Raw genomic sequence first — 15,755 nt, 5'->3', positions numbered from 1 at the left:
TCAGTAAACAGGAGCAACAATTTAGCTACTCTATGCTATTCCAGATTGAGTAACAGCGAAGTCTATTCTGGGTAGTAAAGTATCACAATTACTCATGGCATTCATTGTATGTTCTGTATAGTTTGTGCATAGGCTTTTGGCAGAGATGGTTTCCATGTACAGTTGCTCCCATGATTCCCTAATACTCTAATCTACATCTTCACAGGAGCTGGGGCAGCTCAGCATCTTTGAAAAATCAGGCTACTTTAATTTAGGTGCCTTGTGGTAGGGTGGTGCCCCACCCCCAGGCAAGATTGGGCTACAACAGGCCAGAGCGGCTGTGTGGAACGGCAGCCAAACAGAGAGGGACTGTGGGGGAGCCAATCAGTGCAGAGCAGAGGGCAGCCAATCGGGGCCAGGCTAGACTCCTCTATATAAAGGCTGCCCAGGAGAGGAGCAGGGAGTTTCTCCCAGACCTTCAGAGGGGAAGGTCTGTCTCCTGAGCTAAGGAGACCAGCACCTTGGACAGCGCAGTGCTGGGCAGGCTTGGGGTGCGCCCAGAGGAGAGCTCCAGCCCAATACCTGTCAGACTGCAGGCCCTGACCAGAAGGGCCTAGAGGGTGCAAGGGGTCAGAGGGGAAGTGACCCAGGGAAGACGGACAGATGAGCGGAGAGAAGGAGGATGGAGAGGCTGACACTAGAGGGTCCCTGGGTTGGGACCCAGAGCAGTAGGAGGGCCTGGGTGTCTGCCTCTCCCCCCCCCCCCCACCCCTTGTACTGCACCTGGCTGTGGAGGAGTGGCCGTGACAGACTGCAACTGGCCCTTGAGCAGAGGGACTAGACTTTGGGGGTTGTGGTTGGCCACTGTGGCAGAGGCGAGCTGGAAGACTGCTGTTAAACCCCCCTGGCCCGGAAGGGGGTAAGGATGGACTAAGGGGCACTGTCGGAGGGCAGTGACCAGAAGTGGACGTCGCCCATCAGGGAGCAACGTGGCTCTGGATATGAACAGGGGAGCAGATGATGAACGGGACACCACTGGCACAGGGTGCCCTGCAGAGGACAGAGCTAATTCCCAGATGTGCCAGCGGGAAGCGCTGCAGTGGTGAGTCCCAACCCCGTCACATGCCTAAACACAGATTTGTGACTAACTTTAAGCATGCTTTACATTTATTTCAGAGAGAACACCTGTTTGCTTCTCCAACATTTTCAGATTATATTTGTTAACTCTTTCAACTTCTTTTTTGAAAAAAATAAATATTGAAAATGTTACTGTCCCATACTCACCATCATTGTAATCTTGGTGATGATATGAAATATGATACCTTCGGGGATAAGTCCCGCCTTTTCCAAATTTCTCAAATACTGGGATATCATAGTCTATGGGGAACAAAGAAAATATTATCATACATTGCAAAATTAAACACATGAGGAAAAATTCATAAAACAAACCAAATTTTAATTGGTCTTGCATCACAAGTGTTTAAAAAAGCAACCCTACACTTAACCCTGAAGTGGACTCTTGTATAAAGAGACTTGTAAACTGGAAGGCTGTGCATATAAAGATCAGCAAATTAACATTCAGCCTACTAATCATGTTTTAGTCCCTATAAATGATAAAACAGCAAAACAATAAAAAAATAAATTTAATTAGATATCACATCCACTCAAACATGCTACCATCTGTTTCTAAGCAGGCACAAGATTACAATACCAATAGAACAGAAAATTATGTCTTAGTAGATTTTTTTCCTTCGATTGGCAAGTAAGCTTTTTCTATAAACCTTAGTTAGTAAACTATCTGGAGCGGCAGCATTGTTTGTGGGAATTTTCTGCCTGAAATGTTAAAAGCAATCTCCTGTTTATGCTGAATGGAAAAAAGATTCATGGCACTTTCTGTAAAAATATCTAAGACATCTACAGACTTCATGTGTATGGAAACACTGCATTCTATTCATTTAACGTTCAACACATAAGAAGGGTTTGTCCTAGCATCTGTTGCTAAACCTCTCCCTCACTGGTGTATCCAGTTGTCTGCCACCCACTACCCCATAGGTCACTGCATGATTCCTATCATAAGCAGGGCTGGTTGCACCACCTATTAAGGTTGTCCAACACTTCTCCTTATAAGACCCTGTTTTTCAGTTTTGTACCTTGCCAAACTTTAACTATTTGGGCTGACATTTTCTGTGCTGGTTGTCTGCCTCAGGCTCAATTTGTCTGGAAAATTTCTGCCAAAAGGGTTTAGATGTTTCTGAGAATGAGGCTCAGAAAATATATATATTTTGACCATGTTAAAAAAATTCTGGTGACTTTCTTTGAAATGCTCGAACACCTGCATGCTTTGGAGCAGGTTCCTGAAATTTGGCAAGGAGCAGGAGCGGCCTTTGTTTCAAGGATGTGTTTTTTGCCCTCTGGTAAAAAGGCCACTCAAATCTGGCTAAATTATAAACCTTTACAAAAAAATTGTTTTCACATACTCAGTTTAGACTTGCTAGCTAAAATCTCCAAAGATTCCATCCTCACTGAGCATGCTCCAGCCTCTCAGCTCCTAGCACTGACCAGACTAAACATGTATCATCCTCACAGATTGACTGAGCATGCTCCAACCCAGAGCTACAAAGGCTGGTACAGAAACAGAGCAAGTAGCTGGTCTCTCCTGTGCTCTCAACTCTCCTGCTGGCACTCAGGCAGTGTGAAGGAGTAAGCTGTCTCATTTGAATGCAGAAGGGACAAAAACCAGACCATGAGAGAGAGACAGGAGCAGACTGGAACAAGTGGCCTGGTGAGACAGGGATTGGCAGTGGAGAAACTGTGACTGGGAGTTGGGGAGGGGATAGACTGGGAATTGGGAGCTGGGACAGAGTTGGTGAGGGAAACAGGAGAGGGGTAGAAGGAAGAGCTGGTAGCCAGGTACCTGAGTAGGGAACACTGAGATTAGACGAGGAGCTGGGGAGACTGGGACCTGGAGCCAAGGAGGAGGTGGGGGTGGGGATGGGAGGCTGAAATTGGATGAGGAGCCCAGGGAGAGAGACTGAGCCAGAGGTGGGGCAGGAGAAAGATATAGACTGTATGAGGAACCAGGGAAAGACTATGATGAGGGCTGTCTGGGCAATAAGACTGACAACAAGGAGCTGGGACAAGAAAGGAGGAACTGGAGCTGACTGAGCAAGGAGGCTGGAATCAGAAGCCAGGAGTAGGGAAGAGTCAGCACTGGGACAGGTTGGAAGGAATGGGGTAGAAGAGGTCAAGCTTTGAAGTAGGCCAAAAGAGGACATTCTCTTCTAGAGCCTGGAATGGAACCCAAGATTCTTGAGTCTCAGTTTCTGCTGTCAGCAAATACTTGTCAACCCCACTGCCAAAGTATGTGTCATCTTCCATTAAGTGCTGCTCCACATAGAGGATGATAACCTAATACTGCTATCATTTACTCTGTTAGCTCAAGTGGCAGAGATGTGGTGATCTAAAGGTTCAATATGATGCCACCTGATGGAATTAGAGTGTGTAAGTGTAATTTCATAAGTTTTTAAAAAAAAAAAAATCTTCAGATTGCAGAGTCAAGCACACAAGTTAAGAAATGCCAGAATTCAGGTTGCCTGTGCAACCTTAATTAAGCCCCCTTATGTGAATGCATTATGACAGTCTTTAATGATCAGATCCTATTTTTTCCATAGGACACTTGTCTCATTCACTACACCTGATAGACCTACTCTGGGGACAAATCAGGGATGTGCAATGAAGCAGGCTGTTGGCTGTAGGACTACTGCCTCATTTGTTGTAGAAGTTGGAAGGTATGCAGTGACCGAGATAGGAAATAGCAGGAAGAGAAAGGAAGATCCCGTGGTTAAACCAGTTGAACGCTGCCCCAGAAAATCTGATTCTATCGTCTCTGCCACAGAGTTCCTGTCTGATGCTAACCAAGTCACTTACACCAAGCTTTTCACAGGTGGCCACTGATTGTGTCATTTTCCAGGTGTCTGCCTTCAGACTCTGGGGTCTGATTTGCAGAAGTTCCGAACACTCACAAATGCAACTGAAGTCAACTGGAGTTGTGCTTCAATATAAAAACTACTACATAATACTAGTTACTCTGAAAAATCAGGTCCAGGCACCTCAAATTAGGCACCCAAAATTAGAGAATACTTTTAATCCTAATCTGTGCTTCAGCTCCCCGTGTGTAAAATGGGGATAATATCTTGTCACCTCACAGCAGTTTTGTGAAGATTAATTAATAGATGTTTGTGAAGCACTTGGATACTATCGTGATGAGTGCCAATGAAAAACCTCTGACAAAATTAATAATCCTGCTTTTACAGAAGGGTTTGAATAGTGTGCACTAAGTAAGATCGAGGACCATATACTGAACAAAAAGGATCAAACAAAATATTGAATAGCTGTCCATTAATTGAGCATTGTCTATTCTGTGCATTGAATGAGGCATGGGACATGTGGAAAAAATAGTGAAATAAAGGCTCAGACAGGTTAAATAAATCACCCAAGGTTACACAACTATTCACTGGCAAACCGGAACTATGGTCCTGGTCTGACTCCTAGTCCTGTGCCACCAAACAAAGGTGTCTCTCTTGCTTTTGGATGAGAGGCAAAATTATCTTCTCCTGTGACCCAAAAATCCCTTGGTGCCAACTGGCAGACAGTGCAGAGGGTTTCACAGGGATCCCTTGGGTATTTGTAGAATAGTTCACCAAAGGGTGGTATGTGAGGTCTCTATTGAGACCCAGTAGCCACTGGTCATTATAATCAATACAAAATGTCTGTACTAATTGGATAATACTTTGCAAAATCTACAAGAGAAGAAATCTATAGGAAGGAACAAACTGAAGGGGGATATTCTTGTTTATGAATAAAGACAAAAGATTGGTCTGGCCTATCTTGGAAGTCCAAAGGGACACACTGAATACTTCACCTAGGAAGCAAACTGACAGCATGCTTGTCTCTTGTCTCATGAAAAGAGGGTCATAGCCAGCCAGGCTGTAAAGCACTGCAAAGATTCTGGGTGAGCAATACTCTACAAGACATGAGTATCTTAAGTTTAGGCTCTACAATGTGTGTTATGATTTTATTTCATTTGTAATTTGTTTTCAATACTTCTACTTGCTACTACTTGATTCTCTATGCTTTGTTAAATAAACTTATACCTGATTTCACTATAAACAAATCTAAGTGTTATGTGTTAAGCACAGCACTGATCTGAGGTGAAACTGGTAAGCTGAGGTGTTTTGAGTCTTTGGAAACAGCGAATCTGTGAATATGGAGAGTGTTCAGCGGATGAGAGGATGTACTGTAGAGATGCCTGAAGAGTTGAGGTGTGCCAACTACTGACCTGTAGAGGGACAGCGGGGCCTGTGAGGTCTAGAGGCAAGTGCTTGTATGGCCATGGCTGGTAGCGCTGGGGAGCTGAGCCATGGCAAACACAAACAAAAGGTTTCCTCACCCTAAGGGAAGGTGGTAGTGAGGTGCCTCAAAACCCTGGGTACCCCAAGGAAGCATCACATATACTATGTACATGCATCCTGAGACATGTTACTTACAGCTGGATGTATCTGGTAAGACTAAATGGCCCCAATAGATTTACCTACCTGAAAACTCCTGGTGGTTATCTGGATAGCTCTGTGCTCGTGGCATCCGAGATTTGGGGTAGCTATCTCTAGAAGCGTAAGACAACATTTTAGATGCTCTGTTACTGGAGAGTCAGAGTAGTCAGGCAAGCACTTAAGTTTTACTGTTTTATAATTGTTGAATTATACAGTACAGTGTGTGCTATTGTAGACATGAATGGGACTCAACTTTGAAATACCAAAGCTTGTAGGCATCAATTACAATGGATGGATCTTGCTTGGGATAGGGAGGAAACGAATGGCACTGCTCATTAGTACAGACTCTTAGTAGACACAGCAGTGCCAATGAAGCCACACACGAGCTCGTGCTTTGCACCTTCATGGATAAACAAAATCAAAACATCAGTTACAGGATATTAATTTAGCAAGAATTTTTGTAGCCTATTAATATTTTTTGCCAAAGAAATGCAGAGTCTTGCAGCTCTCGGATTTCCTTTTTCCTTCTGTGAAGCTCAAGTGTTTTCATAAAAAACTTTAAAAAGCAATTTTATTGAATTAAGGGGTTTTTCATGTGGTCAAATTTCTTACCTAGAAATTTGTCTTTATGTAACTCCCAGCCACCAAACAGGAATGGATGGGATTCCAGTCAGACAGAACAACCAATTGCAGTAGAGCACTTTCATAACCATACCACCCCAGCATCTTCCTTTTCCAGATAAGGATTTCTCTAGTAGGCAACAGAAGCAGAAATGGAGACAAGCCTAAACCCCTGTTAGGAGTCCTTGAACAAAGTAAGAGGCAAACTAAATGAGGATGACAAGAGTCTCTGGATTGGTTGAGGCAAGTCAAAAAATTTCTATGCAAGAAACTTTTTCATAGGATACTTTCAGTCTACCAATCAAGGTTAATTGGTTCTCTTAGAAAAAATCAAAAATTAGGCAAAAAATGAAGGCTGTTACTCAATCACAGTTAACTCATGTGATTAACTCAAAAAAATCACACTGTTAAACAGAATACCAATTGAAATTTATTAAATATTTTGGATGTTTTACTACATTTTCAAATATCTTTCTATTACAACACAGAATATGAAGTGTACAGTGCTCACTTTATATTTATTACAAATATTTGCACTGTAAAAAATATTTTTCAATTAACCTCATACCAGTATTGTAGTGCAACCTCTTTATCATGAAACTGCAACTTACAAATGTAGTTTTGTTACATAACTGCACTCAAACAAAAGAATGTAAAATTTTAGCGCCTACAAGTCCACTCAGTCCTACTTCTTATTCAGCCAATCGTTAAGAGAAAAGTTTGTTTAAATTTACAGTAGATAATGCTGCCCACTTCTTGTTTACAATATCACCTGAAAGTGAGAACAGGCATTCACATGGTACTTTTGTAGCTGGCACTGCATGGTATTTACATGCTAGATATGCTAAACATTTGTATGCCCCTTCATGCTTCAGCCACCATTCCGGAGGACATGCTTCTGTGCTGATGAGGCTAGTTAAAAAAATAATGCGTTAATTAAATTTGTGACTGAACTCCCTGGGGGAGAACTGTATGTCTCTTGCTCTGTTTACCCACATTCTGCCATATATTTCTTGTTATAGCAGTCTCGGATGATGACCCAGCACATGTTAGTTTTTAAGAATACTTTCACTGCAAATCTGACAAAATGTAAAAATACCAATATGAAATTTCTAAAGATAGCTACAGCACTCGATCCGAGAATCTGAAGTGCCTTCCAAAATCAGAGGGATGAGGGGGTGGAGCATGCTTTCAGAAGTCTTAAAAGAACAAACACTCTGATGCGGAAACTACAGAACCCAAACCACCAAAAAAGAAAATCAACCTTCTGCTAGTGGCATCTGGCTCAGATGATGATGATGAACCTGCATCGGTTTGCCCAGCTTTGGATAGTTATTGAGCAGAACCCATCATTAGCATGGATGCATGTCTTCTGGAATGGTGGTTGAAACATGAATGGACATATGAATCTTTAGTGCATCTGGCATGTAAATATCTTGTGACACTGCCTACAACAGTGCCATGCAAATGCCTGTTCTCACTTTCAGGTGATATTGTAAACAAAAAGCAGGCAGCATCATCTTCTGCAAATGTAAACAAACTTGTTTGTCTGAGTGATTGGCTGACCAAGAAGTAGGACTGATTGGACTTGTAGGCTCTAAAGTTTTACACTGTTTCTGAATGCAGGGGTTTTTTGTACATAATTCTACATTTGTAAGTTCAACTTTCATGATAAAGCAATTGAAACCTCATACTAATATAACTGAAAAATACTTTCTTTTGTTTGTTTTCAGTGTACATATTTGTAATCAAAAAGTGAGCACTGTATACTTTGTATTCTGTTGTAATTGAAATCAATATATTTGAATATTGATTTTTTTTTAATTGTGTGATTAATCGTGATTTTTTTTAATCACTTGACAGCCCAATAAAAACCCTAACTACCTAAAATCGAGTGCATAACCTTTTACACACCAGCTACAAAGTGGATATTTCAAGCATTGATGCAATCTCTCTGTACCATACATAAGTTTTGTTATCTGTAAAATGGGGATAACAATTATCTCAAAGGGGTAGTTGAGAGACTAAAATAATATTTGTGAAGCACTGATTCTCAAATGAAAAGTTGCTATAGAAGTGCCAATTATTCAGGAGTAGAAAGCTTTCTTTCCTACAGAAATGGAGTACTCTTATTAGAAAACAAATGCTACATGAATGGAGGAATGGAGATCTATGATTCAAGTTTTCTTGAAGTCTGTGAAGCTTCTTGAAACTTCTTAAACATGGTATAAATAGCTATAGAACTAATCTTTCCTTCCATTGGAAAGGATAGTAATTTCTCTCTCCTTCTCTAATTGGATAAGCATAACTAAATGAATTCATCCAGTAAGCAATCTTTTGCCCCTAAGTATTTCCAAGCTTCCGGAAAGTTCAAATCTCAAAAATTTTCAAAGATCCTTTTGTGATACTTTGACATGAAATTGTAAGCTAATTGTCTTTCCCAAAAAATGGACATGAAGAGATACATGCCTTAACTCTAAGTAGTTATAGCCTTCAAAGTTTAAACAATGTGGAGTCCTTGTGGCACCTTACACTAACCAATTTATTTGGGTATACATGGGCTATAACCCACTTCATCATATGCATCCGATGAAGTAGGTTATAGCCCACGAAAGCTTATGCCCAAATAAATTTGTTAGTCTTTAAGGTGCCACAAGGACTCCTCATTGTTTTTGCTGATACAGGCTAACAGGGCTACCCCTCTGAAACTTAAAGTTTGCAGTCTAAGATGTATCTGATCTTCAACTCCAAGGTAACCATATTCAGTATGCCACTGATATCAAGCTAGATTTCAGAGTGACTCACATACCCCATTGCTGTGCCACTATTTTGACTCATGGGACTCCAGTCTAGTTCTGAGTCCACTTAGCATGTGTTCCTGGACACAGCAGTTTTTCCCTACCAGTATAAACATTTGAGAAGCGGAGATAGATCAGAAGCCCCTGTTGTTGTCATTCTCTGTCCCATGCTCCATAAGCACAAAACAAGCTGGGAGTGAATCTTTCCCCACACTTTTTACCCTCTTCTAGCCCTGCATTGCTAGTACAGGAAAGGAGTGCTGTTGATGTTTTGACAGTGAGAACAGATTAGAGGAAGAAGTTCCTGCGGTGCTTTGGATATGGGAAGTTAGTCTTTTGGCTCTTGTCAGAGTGGAACAGGAAGAGAGCAAGACTTTTGAATGGATATTTAACTCCATGAGCGCTTCAATCATCAACAGTTAATTACTGGCAGGATCACAAAACTTTACAACAAATTAAATTACAAGACAACACAAAGGGAAAGCATGGACATGTTTCATTTCTGATGACAATGCAGAAATTTTGCACCATGTGCTGGGTTGAAGAATTTTATTTATTTGAGTTATGATGTCTACCCACACCTTTAACCATCACCCAAAATTTAAGTATATTTTAGGGTTTTTTTCATGAAACCTGTCATTATAAAGTTTTGATTCAAACTTCCAATTTCAAATAGATTAATTTTTACTTTCCCACAAAAGAGAATAAATGCCCTCTCCACAACCATATGGTGAGACCCTCTCAGATCATCCTTCAGTTTCCAGCTCCCCGATTATTTTAAATGCCGGAAAAAATGGACTTTGCAGCATGCGTGGAAGATAAGTCCTTCCACAATGATGTCTTCATCAAATAAGGAAAGAAGGCACAAGGAATTTACCTCAACTATGACTGGCTGTTCTGCCAGTCTGACTGGTTCAACATGGGAACAACCATCCATTTCAGGTTGGTGGATCTGTGGTTCATAAATGTGTACTAATAATTTTAATTAAGTATTTAAACTCCACACCTCCAAATATTAGACAAGAGTGGCACAAAATGACAAAACCTAAAGCAAATTTAAAACCAAACCAAGATAAGTTGACTGTATCTGCTTGTTTCTCCTGTACAATGATTTATTTCAGAACAGAAAATATTCAACTTAGCAAATAAGTCAGTCAGTTCATCTGGGAAATGTTCAAATTTTGTTTTATTTATAATATTTGGGCATGTAGGTGGAACTGAAATGTTCAGTGAAATGTGCCAACAATATAATCTTATGTTTTGAATGGATCTTTATCTGCAATGACTATACACAACTATCACTCACCTTTCCATTTATGTTTGACTGTTTGCACTGATTTATCATCTGTGCAGTAATATTAAGCACAATGCTGGGTAACCTATTAGTAGAATGGAAGTTTCTTGCAGATTATGCCAAATTCTAAAGTGGATGTTTAATGGAGCTGTTCATGGCTGTGGAATACACTCAATTTACAAACAAGACAACGATGTCCAGATTTACAATAAATCTCTGTGTGCAACAAAAAGCAGCAAGTCCAGAAACTGATGTATTAAATTTCATGCATCTTCAAAAATAACAGGCTGATATGGCACTCTTCTCTTCTGTGCATCAGTAAGCAGTTAAATCCCAATAAGTTATAGTGTTTTTGCTTTTCTGTGTGTGTTTGAAAAAAGTACACCTAGAAATTGTTTCTGAAGGTTGACTTACTATGTTCTGTGGTCAGTACTTTCAAGCAATCTAGCAGAAAAAAGTGCTCAATGTAAGTAGTTCTTACCCATCTAAAGGACTGTCAAGTGAGGGGCAGCTTCCTGAGCCAGAGTTTTCAGGACTGCTCAAGGACAATGGATCCAGCATCTAGTAAGTAACCATAAGAGAGGGACTGAAATTTTTTTTTTATTGTTGGTTCTTTGCATCACATTTTATAGCTCAAAACCCTAACATACTGATCATAAAAATCAGCAGTTATAACTGATGTGGCCGAAGTCATATTGTATGGAGTCCTGCTTGTTGAAAAGCACTCTGGTGCTCTTCTCCCACCTAATACAAACAGTGTTTGTATTTAATTTACAGTGTTTAGGAAATAGTAAATTATAGCAATTATGTTAAAAGAAATGTATGTAGTACACACACAAAGAGAGGAAGTATTTGCAACACCTATATTAGATTAACAAAATTGCTTGGTCTCTATCTCAGGCTGAAATTTTTTGGAAAATATGAGCAAAAAAATTAAGCTACTAAAGATAGTTAGCTGTGGCAATGTTTCAAAAAATTTTGTTTTTTAAAGAAACGGCTCCAGGAGAAGGAACTTGAAATTTGGAAAAGAGATGGTTATGGGGTCAGAGGTGTGTCTTTTGCTGTGTCGGTGGCAATCCAGGTTACATGCCCTTTTGAGTGGCTGGTCCAGAGAGGATAACAGTCTACTACTTCTACCAGCTGAGTGAGTTATTCCTATAGATTAAATGGTAGAGGCATATGCTATAGAGCTGAAGGTCCTAGGTTTAAACACTGATGACTCATGCAGGTGGTTGTTACAGTTGCATGTGCTATAAATATTTTACGTTTTGGAGTGTCCATACATGCAATCCTTGGTCTCTAATTTCCTGTGAGCATTTGTGTACTTGAAATGTCTGAGAGGCATCAACTGACTTTATGCAGGCCAATGGTAATGATTATTATGTACAGAAATGGGCTGGATCTGATCAGAGGATGGGTAGGCAGCGTTGTCCAGAGGACAGGGCCTGGCACTGAGGGTCTGGAGATATAAGTTCTACTCCCAGTTCAGACACTGACTTGCTGTGCAACTGACAAGTCACTTTCACACTATGCTTCTGTTTTCTCTTCCACTCTCTCTCATCTCATCTCATTGTAAATGCTTCATTGTAAGTACTGACTCTTACTACTTGTGAGTACAAAGTCTTCCTGTAGGGGGTCCTGATCTCAAATGGGGCAATGAGACACCACTGTAATAAGGATAAATAATAATGGCCCAGATGTGAAAAGTACTACATATCCCCTTTTCAATCCTCTGAGCTATTCAGACCCCACCCACCTTTTCCATCAGTATCCAGATAGGATATGATATTGAGAGAGAGAGCAGGAATTCTGGTAGATTCTAATAGCTTCATTCTGGTGGAATAGTTGAGTAACAGACAGATCAGAGGAACAGAATGACACGCCCCTGTGCACCTGCTAGAGGAAGGTGGTAATGCTTACTAGGTTTATAGTACTTAAACCATTATAGAAACATTAACTGAAAAGCTGATAGGTGGTAATTGGTAGGTCAGTCAGTCACCATGCCCACAGTGACATTTAATCAAGTGGAAATGGAAAAAAAAAAATATTTACTTGATCCATGCTTTCTGGAATGAACTCTCCTTCACTATTGATACTAGTGAATGATCCATTTCGTACCACCTGGTGCAGCTCATCTGGAATGTATCCTGGGGGAGGTGAACTCCTATCACGTGTATTAGATCCTTTTAATAAAAAAAAGGCAATATTGGAGAACAGTTTTCTTGGACTGGAGATTAAAAACAATCCTCTCCTGCAAAAAAGCTTACTATGGTATTTTTTCTTTTTGTAAAGCACAAAGTTTGCTTCTACATCTACCATGATTTATTTCACAGTTTTTAAAAGCTGACTGTTGCTCTCATGGAGCCTGATACTGCAAGGTGCTGATTTTCCAATGGCCCAGGATTCAAAAAACAACCGCTCCTCCTCCCATTAGGCACCATCAACTAAAACTTTAATGTCATCTCCTAAAATTTAATACTTTAAAATGTATTAAGTGACAAAATAAAGCCCAAATCCTGCTCAATGGATGTGGACTCTGCTCATGCGGAGCAGCTTCCAGGATCAGGTCTGATGACGACAAATTAAGAACTACTACACATCATAGGTAGGATTGCTTAAGAAAGTCAATCTACATATTGAAGGACTGGAAAAGTGTATTGGGGTACTTGAGTTTACCATGATTAAAATTAAAATTTCCATTGTTTCTTATAGCAGAGAACAAGAACAGTTCAGTTTACTAAAGAGGGTTTAAAGGTGACTGCAAACAATCCACTACCATCACATCACTATGCCTTTAGTATGCTGGAGAGGGTTCCAGAATGATTCTTTGGGATAAACCCCCAAATTAATTGACTCATATTATATGAAAGTGTGTGAAAGGAATGAATCTTAAGGTGTACTTCAGACATCTTCCTTTGTCCCCACAGATTAGTATATATTTGTTTGTTTTCAGTGTTAGCTTTAAGGATAGAACTTACTTTTAAAATATGAAATTCTCCTTTACATCCTCAATAACCCAAAATTAAGGGCAGTCATAAGCTTCATGGGGCCCAGAGCTAGCTGTGATCACTTTCTCCTTTACAAACATTCCTAGACCTGTAGTCAACATTCTGTGTTTCTCCTGGCGTTTTTGGTGCCCTTAACTTCATTAGAAGAGACAATATAATTCTAAATTTATAATCTGGGAATTGTGTCCATCTACATATCCGTCTCTGGATAAAAATTTGCCTCTGCCAATGTGCAAGCTAATCTGGTGCATTCTAAATCTTGCATTTAGAATGCACCAGATTGAATGTACTTTTCCACTGTACAGCACAGGCATATAATTCATTAATTCCCAGCACACCAGATGACTGGATCTAGATTTCATAAGAGAGGAGTATTTACTGATGCCAATTCTCATGATTTTTATTGACAACCTCATGAACTTTTACTTAAAACCCCAGCTCCTGGAGTCTTATGAGGATGTGAGAATTTCAGCTTTCACTAAAACACACAACAAAAAATGTTTATAACCATCATCCGTGCAGAGAAGAGCTTGAAAACACAAACCCTAAAGACTTAATCCAGAAGGCAAATAAAAATAATCCAAAATGTAAAAAAAAAGAGAGTACTTGTGGCACCTTCGAGACTAACAAATTTATTTGAGCTTCACGAAAGCTTATGCTCACATAAATTTGTTAGTCTCTAAGGTGCCACAAGTCCTCCTTTTCTTTTTGTGAATACGGACTAACACGGCTGCTACTCAAACAAATCCAAAATGTATTATTTATTTTAAAAAAACTCATGATTTTTTGTGGCCTGACTCATTATTTTAAATCTTGCAGCAGGTACTACTGGGAGTTGTAAATAAAAAGCACATTTCAACTGTATCAAACCAGGTGTGACAAATCGTTACCTAAATACAAAGGTCCTTATATTACATTAACATCTGTATTTAATATGGTCATATTTAAAATTTTAAAGAAAAGATGTCTGAATATCCAATCCCAAAATAAAGTAAGCAAACATTTAATTAAGCATCCAACTATCTCCTTAACACAGATGAGTTACAGTGCCACACTATTTTCTTTTGTTTGTAACAGTGCAATATATACACTGCAAAAATATGCTTACATGATGTGCAAAATCAGAACGTAATTGACAATTAAACTGACAAACAAATGTTACTTGTTCAATTAATTCTTTAGTCACAGAAGACATGAAACCAAGGAATCCACATAATTAAATTTCACAAGTTAACCTCACACTTCAAACTGCATAGGAGAAAAGGTTAATTAGTCCAATGCTAACACAGCTGCTTCTCTTAGAGGTACTTTAAGAGCAGCCTGAACAATCTAAATCACCAAACATTTTTAAGAATGGAATCTTGCAGTCAGGAAAATGCATTGCCATTTAAATAAATATGGCTTTGTTCAGAAGCTCAATCCTGCATGTAATGAAGTCAAAGAGAGTACTGACACTGAGTTTAATGGACAGAAGGGATGAGTCTGCAAATGAACAATAAAAAAGAAAATCTATAGGCTAACATTGGGGAACAAAGAATTAACCCATTTGCTAATATCCCAAATCTAATTCTATTACAGGGTTCTTTCAACTATGGATCAATTCTTTTTTTTGGTCAGTCTTTTCTGCACTAAACATTTAGGCAAATTAAAAAAATATTTACCTTTATTTATTTTTTCTTTGATTTTTACAACTAAAAATTATCACCCAACTCATCAGCATGAATAAACCTCAGTAAAAGAAACATGACATCAACCAGTCAATCAGGATTAACGGAGATACTCTCTCAAAAGTATGAGTCTGCAGACAATTTAAAATGAAAGCTCATACACTTAAAGTCACAGGAATATTAATTGCTTTACCTATTACAGACAGCCTGTTTTTCCTCTCTGCCACTCCAAATACTGTATTATCCAAATCTTCCAGTGATGGCAAGGGTTCCATGTTACTCAGAACAGGAACCTAAAAATGAAAAAAATATAAAATAATATATGTTTAATTCTGTAGTCCCAAAAGGAGAAGAAATAAAGAAAAACACACTACAGATTTCCAAAAGCTCTTTGTTACGAGAAACGTTTCCATGCGATATCTTTTTTTGCGTAAGGAAAAGAAGCCAATTTGCTTCAAAGTCCATGTATTTCATATCATTTCAGTTGTTTACTCAAACATTTCTACAACCATGTCTTAAATTACACTGAAATAGCAAGTTATGTTTTTGTTATAATTAGAATTTTTTTCAAACTTGCAATTTTCAGTTTGTGTCAAGAAAAATACACACTCTCTTTTAGCTCATAGAATCTGATGTTTGGATTTCATCTTCAAAGAATCACTATACAAAATAATAATAATTACTTATAATGTGGTATAACTCAAATGACCAAAGTATTATTGTGCTAGTAATGTCCACATAAAGTGGTACTGTGGGACATGACAAAAACCTATTATATCTTCACTGTTACCATTTGTTGTGACAGATACATTTGAACACCTCTTTTTTTATTTAAAGAA

The 15,755-nt window shown here is 39.1% G+C and overlaps 1 protein-coding gene across 1 annotated transcript in view; it reads right to left on the bottom strand.

Moving 5' to 3' along the window:
- The window catches only part of MAP3K2 (mitogen-activated protein kinase kinase kinase 2), a 92,524-nt gene that overhangs the window by 19,328 nt on the left and 57,441 nt on the right, over nt 1-15,755 (bottom strand). Inside the window, exons 7-11 of the mRNA XM_073305011.1 lie at nt 15,110-15,209; nt 12,294-12,424; nt 10,723-10,802; nt 5,574-5,641; nt 1,264-1,356 (exon numbers count right to left, since the gene is read on the bottom strand). Of these exons, the coding sequence (XP_073161112.1) occupies nt 1,264-1,356; nt 5,574-5,641; nt 10,723-10,802; nt 12,294-12,424; nt 15,110-15,209 (472 nt within the window). The remainder of the gene's footprint in view (nt 1-1,263; nt 1,357-5,573; nt 5,642-10,722; nt 10,803-12,293; nt 12,425-15,109; nt 15,210-15,755) is intronic.

The sequence above is a fragment of the Lepidochelys kempii genome, chromosome 11 (assembly GCF_965140265.1).
Source record: "Lepidochelys kempii isolate rLepKem1 chromosome 11, rLepKem1.hap2, whole genome shotgun sequence".
In the NCBI taxonomy this organism is placed as follows: Eukaryota; Metazoa; Chordata; order Testudines; family Cheloniidae; genus Lepidochelys; species Lepidochelys kempii.
This window is presented reverse-complemented; position numbering and strand designations above follow the sequence as displayed.